This window comes from Hibiscus syriacus, unplaced genomic scaffold (assembly GCF_006381635.1).
Source record: "Hibiscus syriacus cultivar Baekdansim isolate YM2019G1 unplaced genomic scaffold, ASM638163v2 tig00111540_pilon, whole genome shotgun sequence".
Taxonomy (NCBI): domain Eukaryota; kingdom Viridiplantae; phylum Streptophyta; class Magnoliopsida; order Malvales; family Malvaceae; genus Hibiscus; species Hibiscus syriacus.
This window is the reverse complement of record NW_024063114.1, coordinates 1,677,333-1,688,096: the sequence shown is the minus strand read 5'-3', so window position 1 is coordinate 1,688,096 and position 10,764 is coordinate 1,677,333. Positions and strand designations below refer to the sequence as shown.

The window sequence follows — 10,764 nt, the reverse complement described above, 5'->3', positions numbered from 1 at the left end:
TGTTCGATTTATTATGAGTATCCATCCAGAAATTTTACTTGTATTCATCGCATATGAAAATTTTCAATAATTAATATGTGTGTGTCTAACTTAAAAAATATTTTTGAGTCCGTCACTGATTCAATGTATATGTAAAGCAAAGTTGATAGGCCTTGAGGCACAAACAAAACAATGTAGCATGACATAAGATTGTATGGGATAATCTATTGAGAACTTTACATTATTTGATTGAGCTAGTCATGAGTTTGGCTGTTTTTGGTAATAGACTTGGGGGGGTGTCCATACTAACCTTCAAATCATTTGATTTTATTACGGTTCTAACTATAAAAGGCACTTATACGATATGAACACTCACATCATAACACTTCATAGTAGCACTTAGATATCTAGTTTGAGAAGAAGGCAAGCATCCTGACTTATGTTGGACGGAAGTCTAGTCTTCAAGGCCGTCCACGTAGTCAGTCTTCTTCTCAAGTAGAGGCTTTAAGCTAACCCTTGACCCATCCATGTAGCTATCTAACATCTTTGTGGTTTAAAAAAGCAATAAGAAATTTTCAGCAGTATTTGCTTCAATGCACTGTTTATGTTTCCTTGCGGGGTAATCGCCATATGATAATGAAGAAAACGATGTGAGAGTTGAAGCATCGGTGTCTGAATCGATGACCGGCGACAAACGGTGATAAGAAAGAAGTAAACAATGTGGCCGTGGTTTATTGTTTAGGAAACAAAAACAAAGGACAATGAATCTGAAAGTTTATTAGAATTAGCTTACTGAAAAAGAGTCCCAAACTCAATATACTATTTTAACAAATACTGAACCCTAAATCTTAAACCATGAACCCTCAACCTTAAATCTTCTATATCTTCTTCAGTTGCACCAGGCAGCTAGCATACTCGATTTATTGTCATACAGTTTCTCACCTGCCAAATGACTGACGTACAGTTCTTCACCCGCTAAACGATCGATTCGCGTGCCTCAATCTCTCTGCAATAAAAAATTCAATATAGTTGCAACAGAACTTCCTAATAATGACAAAAATAATACAACATATTTGAATGTAATTCGTTTTAACTTTTTTTGTTGTCCCGATCTTTATGTGTGTAACAATGCAATACAAACCGTTTATAATTCTATCATAATTACAACATATTTTCACAAATTTCGCGAAAATAAATCATAAAAAGACATTGTTATATAAGGACAAATCTATGCTTTATCTTGAAGTTATTGTGTCATTTTCTTATTATTAAAGAAATACGTGAAAGAACGTATTAAAAGAACTCAATAATAAAACGAAATATTATTTTTTTTTAGAAATCATGAGATCAAATAGTTACATACATTGGATATGAGTGCGTTATCGATAAGTTAATTTTAAAATATATAAATAAATATTAAATTAAGCATAATGATTTTAGATTATTTCTTATTTTACCCACTTTTTCTATTATTGTTCCCAACTTAAATTATGTTCCTTTTGTCATGAGCAGTTGTTACATCATTGTTTTTGTAATAATATTACCAAAACCATTTTAATTGAGTATTAAATTCTAATAATTTAGGTTTTTCATTAAAATGTCATGTAGTTTGATGGTTTGAGATTTGATATTAAAAATAAAAAATATTAAATTATTGAAATTGGTTTCATCATATTAACTATTTTTTTTATAAAATGTAGCTAATTTTATTAAAAATATAAAATATTCAAAATTACAATAAAATTTTACAAGTATAACCGTGATTATGACATTTTATATTAACATTGAGACAAAAACTAACCACCTATATCACATAATAAGAAAAATGTTAAAAAAATCTAATAAAATAAAGATATGAATAAATCAAATTGTATCGGTAAACAAACCACAAAAAAAGATGAAGTTACTTAAAGTCCATTGACATATCGTAAATCAGACTCAAGCGACGTGAGAAAACTATTCTCGAAAACAAAAAGTGTATCCAAATCAATCTGATGGTCCAAAGCATGTAAGATCATCATGATAACAAATAAGCGCCATCTTGATTAATCGTCGTCAAATTCAACCTTGAGAAAAAAGATAAACAAAAAACAACGAAAAAAAATCGTAAACAACAGCAAAATATCGTAAGCTACCAAAAGGCGGAGAAAAACATGCTACAGAGTAGAGATAAATGTGTTATAAAGACATAGAACATGTCACAATGACATAATTATTCTTATTAAAAAACTAAAAAAAAATATAACCGACAGGCCGCAACCAACATTAAAATCGATGTCGCCGCCAATTAAACAAAATTAAAGAATATAAAATTTGATTGATCAATAAAATTAACACAAATTGTAAATATTTTTAAGCTTATTCCCCAATGAAAATTGTGTACCAAGTGCTTGATTTATCATAGTAACTTACAAATGAACTTTAAAATCTATAACATGTATTACAATTTACGACTGAACTAATGAAATTAAGTGAACAAAATCGGTGTGGAGTTCTAACATACAAACTCATATAAATCATTTAATCCCACCATAAGTCCACTTTCCACCGTGCCGAACCCACCGTTAATTAATTGAGTCTTACCCAACCCACAATTTGATTTCTTTCTTAATAATAATTACATGGCCCGTTTATTTAAGGTTTTAATCTCCTTTAATAAATTTACATAATTATTTCTTAACCAACCCTTTTCCTCCCACCCCTAAAATCTCTAATCTTTTCTTCTTTAGCTATAATAAGATACACCAACCTTAATGTTGATAGTCGCTACTAGTATTTTTTCATCTATTTTCTCAAGTTATATATTTAACTATTTTATTTCGTTTATTTTTTATTAGTTTTATCTTTATGACACATTTTACTCTGTATACCACACTTTTATATACCTTTTGGTTCATTTTCGGTCGTTTGATCGTTATTTTCGTTTATTATTTTTTTTCGGGGTTGGATTTGGCATCACCACGACTGATAAAGATGACGCTTATTTATTATCATGTTGATCTTCTCTGTTTTGGACCCTCTCTGTTTTGGACCCTCTGATTGATTTGGATATATGATTTGTATTCGTGGATAGTTTTCTCACGTCATTCGACTTTGTTTTGTGTTTGCGATGATCTTTCAATAGATTAATTCTTTTTTTGTTTGTTTTCCGTTGCAGTTAAATTTGTTCGTATCTATATTTTGTTCAAGTATTTTGGTTAGGCTTTTTTTTAACTTTTTCATTATTTGGTCCTTATGTGATTTAAGTGACTAATTTTTTTTGTTAACAGTTATAAAAAATATTCTAAATATATCTTAATTTACATTTACAGTTACGTTTGTAAATCTTTATTATAATTCTAAATATTTTATATTTTTAATTAAATTAACGGGTCTCTATTTAAAAAGTCCACTGAATATTTGATTTAAACACGGTATTAAGCCTAAAAATGGATCTATCATTGGACGGCTAGTACTCTTCATTTAAAGCCGACTTAATTTTTAAACTATATTTTATTCTTAGACATTACGTAATTTGCATCATTGGACGGCTGAGTACTCGTGTGATTGTAAGTGTTTTTTTTTCATAAAAGGGTTAATTACACGGATGATCATTTATATTTGTATTTTATTTATTTTTAATCGTTGATTTTAAAATACATAAGTTATGATCACATTCATTCTTATTTAATTAAGATATGGTCACCACGAGTTAACTACAGTTAAATATTTTATTATAATCATATATTTGATCATTATTATTTACATATTTTCTTAATTTAATCATATTTTTAATAAATTAAAATAAATGTAATCTTTTAATCGAATGATACTGATACTTTATTAATGTGTTATTATTGTTAGTGGCTAAATTATGTATGCATTAGCATGCCTACCCAACTTTTAAGGTCTAATTTTTTTTCAAGTCTGTATAAAATTAAATATTAATTGATTTAATTATTATCTCCAATTTTATTTTTTTATTAGTCAACATGTACTTATTTTTTAAGTTGGATAATTTAAATTTTATTTGTATTTGATTTAAATTGATTATATGATGAACGTCGTTATTATTAATATTATTATGATTTATTTAAAGAATTATTTTAATTAATTAATTTTACACATGAATAAATTTTGTTAGTATGATTTTTTTTGTAAAATAATAATATTATTTGTTTTTTTTAAATTCGATTAATAATATATACATGAAAATTCAGTAGGTTGAAAAGGAAAACCATAAGAAAAACAAAAGAATAATATAATAGGAATTTTATTTTTCAACCTTTCTCTTCTTTTCGTTCCACCTCAATCCACCATTTCTTCTTTATCTTTTTTCAAAGCAAAAAATAATAGAATTTCAGGGGGGTGGGGGAAGGAATCTAACAACATCCTAGCTGTTTTTCTAAGCCATAGAAAAAGTAAGCCAGAAAGAAAGTGAAAAAACAGAGCACAAAAAGCAGGAAAAAAAACAGAGGGTTCCATTTTTCTTTCTTTGTTTTTAGTTACTGATTGCTTCGTGTTTAACCCATTTTGAAAATCCCATTTGTTTCTATCTCTCAAGCTTCAAAGACCTAGGATTTTCTGGGGGGGGGGGTTTCAGGTATGTTGGGTTTCTTATTTCTTGCTTGAAAGTTCTATTTTTTTGGTCATGGAGAAATTTTCAGCTTTGCTTTAAATTTTTTCTTTTTAGCAATTTCACCACTAAAAAACTCTTAATTGTTGTTTTTTTCAGCTATTGGATTGATATTCTTTTGTTTGCTCTTTGTTTCGTTTAATTCTAGCTCAAAGGTGAGTTCACACTTAACTTTTGTGATAAATTTTGCTTCCTTTGGATCAGTGGTTTGCTTTGATCTTAATTTATCTTTTTTCACCTTTTTAAACAGATCGGAAATTGAGAAGAAATAAATTTATATATAGCGAGAGAGATGGCGCTTGAAAGAATCGACTTTGGAGTTGAAGTTAGGAAATATGTGGTGATATCAGTTAAAACATTTCATAGTTTTATTTGTAATCATCAATTTTTGGTTGGTTTGGTTTGCTTTTTAATTTTTCTGTATAGATCATTTCCATTGTTGTTTTCCTTCTTGGTTACTGCATCTCCTGTTTTGGTTTGCACTGCTGTTTTACTTGGTATCCTTTTGAGTTTCGGGTCGCCAAACATACCTGAAATCAACGAACACGAAGAAGAGAATGTTAGTCATGAAGTTTCACCATTGAAAACCAGGAGTGCCGAGGATGATACTGTTGTCAAAAGAGATTTTACCGATGATGATTTTGTTGTACAAAGACATGTAGGGAAGAGGTGGGATGCAGTAGATAATGCTGATGAGAAAGTTACTTTAGTCGATAATGAGGTCAATGGAGTTGAGGAAGGTGACATTTCAGTTCTTTATAAGCTGTTAGTCAATGATGATTTGGATTCTAAGGATATTCATTGCGAGAATGGGGTGGTTGATGAGGTGGAGGGACTGTTGAGTCATTCTCTGATAGAGATGACGACTGAAATTCGGGAGGAGATGCTAGAAAGTGAACGGGTGTCAAGTTTGAGGGAGGCTGAGGAGTGTCAACATATTTTGGCAGATGAAATAGGAGATAGGAATCTTGAAGCGGTTGATTGTAAACTCACATCCGATGTTGATGATGGTCCAAGGGGTAGTGAATCGGATTCTTCTCTGATTTTTTCTTGGAAATGTGTTGCGGACAATGAGGATGCTGGTGATGATGGTAAGGATGACGACGAAGATGATGAATCTTCAGATTCTGGTTCTGGTGGTGCTGAGAGTTCCTCTCCTGATGCTTCACTGGCAGATATAAGCCTGATGCTTGACGAGTTGCATCCGTTTTTAGGATCAGAAGCTACACAGCCTGCTCATTTGTCTCGTCATGGTTTGGATCCTGCCTCGGAGAGTTCTGGTGATAGTAGTAATGATGGAAGTGTTGACTCGGATGAATTAGAAGATGAGGGAGACAGAGATAATGAAGAGGAAGGAGGAGAGAAGGGAGATGAAGAGGATGAAAGTAAATCTGCGATTAAATGGACAGAGGATGATCAAAAGAATCTCATGGATTTAGGGACTTTAGAGCTTGAAAGAAACCTACGATTGGATAAACTTATTGCAAGGAGAAGAGCCCGCAAAAGCATGAGATTGATGGCTGAGACGAATCTAATAGACTTAGATAGTGCTGATATTCCCTTAAATTTAGCACCAATTTCTACCTCAAGAGGTAACCCTTTTGACCTTCCATATGATTCCTACAATGACCTCAGGTTACCACCCATTCCTGGGTCAGCTCCATCAAATTTACAGCACCGAAGAAACCCTTTTGATATTCCTTATGACTCGAGCGAGGAAAAACCTGATCTTAAAGGAGACAGTTTCCAAGAAGAGTTTTCAGGTTTTAATCAAAGAATGGCTACCCAAAGGGACTCCTTCTTCAGCCGACATGAAAGCTTTAACGTTGGATCATCTTCTTTAGTTGTTCCTCGACAAGAGCTTAAGTGGAAACCTTATTTTGTTCTGGAGCAATTAGTACCAGAAGAAGCTAGCCCTTCCTTATTCCAAAGGCAGTCAAGTGAAGTTAGCGAGTCAAAGTTGAGTTCTGTTCCTGATACTGAATCAGTGAGTTCAATTGTGGATGAGGGGGACAACAAGCCAGATAAGCAAGACGTCTCTCGAGAAACTGAACCAATCTTGAATGAAGATCGTGCTTCTGTCAGTGATGAACAGGAAAGCACTTCCTCTGACGATGTTGAATATGTGGATGTTGACCTAGTTGAGAATAGAGATGTTCATCATGATGTGGCTGAGATCACATTAGGAGATGGAGAAAGTCAGCTGGATATTGAATCAATGTCTGAAGCTGGTGTGACTACTTATTCTGAACACAATGATAGTGAAGCCAAGAACAGAGATGTTCATTGTGATGAAGTTGCGATAACATTGGGAGATGGAGCTCCAGCTACCACTCGTGTGGAATTCAATGCAACTGAAATTCATCCCAGAATTGAGCCAGCTGAGGATGATGATAGCAGTAGATCAAGTTTGTCATCATTGTCGAAAAGATTTTTTTAAAAGGTAAAAAAAGGTGAGATTTTGAAAACCACATTAATTCTTAATTGTCTCTTTTTATTTTAAAAACAAATGTGATTTAAAAGACCTCTCGTTTCGAAAAATTTTGAATTTCCTTTACGATCAAAAAATACGGTTCGAAGAGTCGCCACCAATATTTGATTAGGGTGTGATTGGGCACCCAAAAATGCTTTATCATTTTAAATAAAAATTAATTTTAATTAAAACAACAAATTGAGGTATGCGTTACCACAATCCGAGTTCGGGAGTCGGTTACGTGTGGGGAAAGATTAGCACCCCACAACGCCCTAAATCGGTACCTAGTCGATTAATTAACGTTTTTGCAATGAACTTTACAAATTCGAACTTAATTTGATTTTTTGATCCCATAAAATAAAAATGTAAATTTAAAACATTCAATAACACTCAAACAAATTAAATTAAAATTACCAAGTCATTTTAGAAAGATAAAGAATGTTCGATTATTTACAAATATCGAGACCAGATCTTAAAGATATAATAACCTTTTCTCGATATATTTAAATAAACGAACATTTCTTTTTCTCCCGTTCCCAAATTTTAGGTGACGAATCAAATTTTTTTGTTTCACTTTCGGGATACACTTTTATTTTAAAATCATTAAAAGCGGACCTCAAATCAGTTATGACTGCCCACTTAAAACAATTTTAAATTAAAAATATACTACCCTTAAGCCAATTATGAATATGTCGAGTTATGCAAGTGAGGCTATCATGCATATTATGCAAAATAATGTCATGTAAAAATTAATTAAACAAAAATTAATATATATATATATATATAATGATATCTAATTAATGAACAACATATGTGTACATGTATTCATATCATCATCATTCAACCATATGAAGCATACATTCGAAACGAACCCTAAATAACTATACATACATACACATAAAAAACTTAAATATGGATTAAAACGTAATGAACATTAATTTAAGATTAAAACATAAATGAGGTAAATAACATGTTATTGTAAAAAATGGTGAAAAACAAATGGTCCTAAAGATGTGTGACCAAATTAAAAGGGAACTGTAAATCTGAGGCTAAAGTAACAAACTGTACAAACATTGAGTCATGACACAAAAGAAATAATATTCCAAGCACCAAAATTGTAATTTGTCTATTAAAAGACAAAGGATTAAAATGTAACAAAATAACATTATGAGCCTTGTAAGTGAAAAAGGAAAAAAAAGAACCATATGCATACATAGGGTTAAAACACCAAGTTTCTGAAACTGCATGTTCAATGTGTAAATAAGTAAAAATTAAAATTAACCAAATCTAGGACTATAATGGAACACGCATAACTTAAGAGCTATAAACAGCAAATTCAGAAATCAATTTAGGGACCAGAATACGAGCTTTTGAAACCTAAAGGATCATTCGATGAATTCCTTAACTTATGAAGCGCCGCCGTTTTGAACATACCATATATTTAATTTAAGGCAAAAATAAACCCTAATTTCCTTTGCATTAAGCCAACTCTCTCCCCCTCAGTCGTTTCTCTTCCATTCTCCCTACAATAGAGAGTTACGAAACTCTCTTCGCCTACCACCCTGTTCGACGGCCACCATCACTTCAAAATCCAACAGAACAACACCGGCCACCCTCGGAAGTAGCTATCCTTACCCGAACCACCACAAACCCTCACCGAAAACGCCTAAAACCGAATCACTACAGGAACAAAACCTCACCTTCTTCACGCTTCTAACAAAAGTTTAACTAGAACCCAAACACAACACTCCCTCCACCGCTCAAAATGCCTTGAATCGGCCTTATAATTAAACTCCGATGAGAGGCCAATAACCCCAACTCCACCGTTACTCTCCCGAACCTGCTCATTCCTTCAGCCGAACCCAAAATCGAGCCTCTACACTCAAAATAAGACCTCTATCTACATGAAAAACCTCCAAGATTGAATTAATGCTAACCCCAAATTAACCTTAAACTCATAATCCCAAGCTCCTTCTCCGTCGACGAGATCATGTGAAAAGGTAAATCTAACAGCCTATTTCTACTTTAGTTTTATTTGATTCAAAACATGTGATATTGCTTATTATTTAGAAAGAAAAAAATAATAATAATAATAACCTGTTTATGGACTGCTTGGATTGCTTCTGTTGTTGGATTGCTAAAGAAAATGGTGTGTTGCTTGTTATAATGCTTCATTCTAAAAAAGATGTCTTTACACTGTTTGATTTTTTTATACAAGGGAAAAGAATATTGTTTACACTCTCTATTCAGTATTTGTTACTCTGTCGTATCAAGCAAAGCAATGAATGGAGAAAAAAATGGTCTCCGATTCTCCTCTCTTTTCCTTCTCCCCCCTGTAATTTGTGATGGTTCCTTTTAGTGGTTAATACCCCTCAAACTGACTCTTTACAGTTTTCAATTTCCCCACTATTTGATTATTTCAACTTCTAAAAACCAACATTGATCTCTTTATTTTTCTGCATACAACTGCTGTCCATTGGTCTTGAGCTGGGCCTCCAACAGGTTTGGGCTCATTTGGGCTTTCCCTGGTCCAAATTTATATCGTGTACTAGATACGAAGCCTCCGGACAAAACCGAGCATCTACAGCTGCCCCTCTTTACTCATTATCGTGTAACGAGAATAGAGCAAAGATCAAAAGATGATCGAGTTTGTCCGGTTATGAGAACTTCAAAAGATTAAACTATTCCACTGTTACTTCGGGATAAGTGATACTTGAAAAATCTTCTAATGACGGGTCTGCTCCCTTTTCTTTCAAGGAGTATAAGACTCGAACAATCCTTGGCAAACGTGTCTGCTCCCTATTCATTCAGGGAGTAAAAGACTCAAACAATCTTCAATAAAACGGGTCCGCTCTCTATTCCTTCAGAGAGTATAGAACTCAGAAAATCTTCAATAAACGGGTCCGCTCCCTATTCGTTCAGGGAGTATAGAACTCGAACAATCTTCATAAAACGTGTCCGCTCTCTATTCCTTCAGAGAGTATAGAACTCGAACAATCTTCAACGAACTTGTCCGCTCCCTATTCCTTCAGAGAGTATAGGACTCAATCTTCAACGAACTTGTCCGCTCCCTATTCCTTCAGAGAGTATAGGACTCAATCTTCAACGAACTTGTCCGCTCCCTATTCTTCAGAGAGTATAGGACTCAATCTTCAACAAATGAGTTTGCTTCACTACTCTTCCGTGAAGGCTTAAGTTTGAATTGTTTCAAAGGTCCAACCTGAAAATCAAACATTATCAATCATTAATGCATGTTTGAAAATATTATACTCAAAACTTTAGAATTTGATAAAATTTCTGAAAATCCATCTCCATCGCGAAAACTTGTCTGGAAACCATTGGATACGTGAATCTGCTTTGGCTCAGTTTTCGTATAAACATCATTCTTGTCAAAATCTCAAGACCCGTTATCTTCATCTCGATGCTTCAATATCTTCAATCTTCAACTATCATTGGAAAACCTGCAAATGCTTAAATCATCAAGCAATTATGAGTGTCATGATCCTATTCATGCCTAAATGTATGCAAATATGCAATTTGATGCATTTTCTTCTTCGAAGGAACTCTATCTCCTTTTGATCTTGATGGAACTCGGCTTCATCTTGGGCACAGAACGTTTGACCAGTTCATCCCAGTTGACAATCTCAATTCCATATCTCTCGGCCTAACATGACCTTGACTCCTTTCTTTCTTGAAA

General features: G+C 33.0%; 1 protein-coding gene across 1 annotated transcript; it reads left to right on the top strand.

Moving 5' to 3' along the window:
* Nucleotides 1-4,688: 4,688 nt before the first annotated feature.
* On the top strand, nt 4,689-7,044 carry LOC120164462 (dentin sialophosphoprotein-like). Its single transcript, XM_039174175.1, has 2 exons — nt 4,689-4,749; nt 4,845-7,044. Exon 2 carries the CDS (start codon nt 4,887-4,889, stop codon nt 7,032-7,034), a length of 2,148 nt encoding a protein of 715 aa, XP_039030106.1. The 5' UTR covers nt 4,689-4,749; nt 4,845-4,886; the 3' UTR covers nt 7,035-7,044.
* Nucleotides 7,045-10,764: the final 3,720 nt, after the last annotated feature.

Coding starts and splice junctions, on each gene's coding strand:
- LOC120164462 (XM_039174175.1), top strand. CDS start 4,887: ATGGCGCTTGAAAGAATCGACTTTGGAGTTGAAGTTAGGAAATATGTG.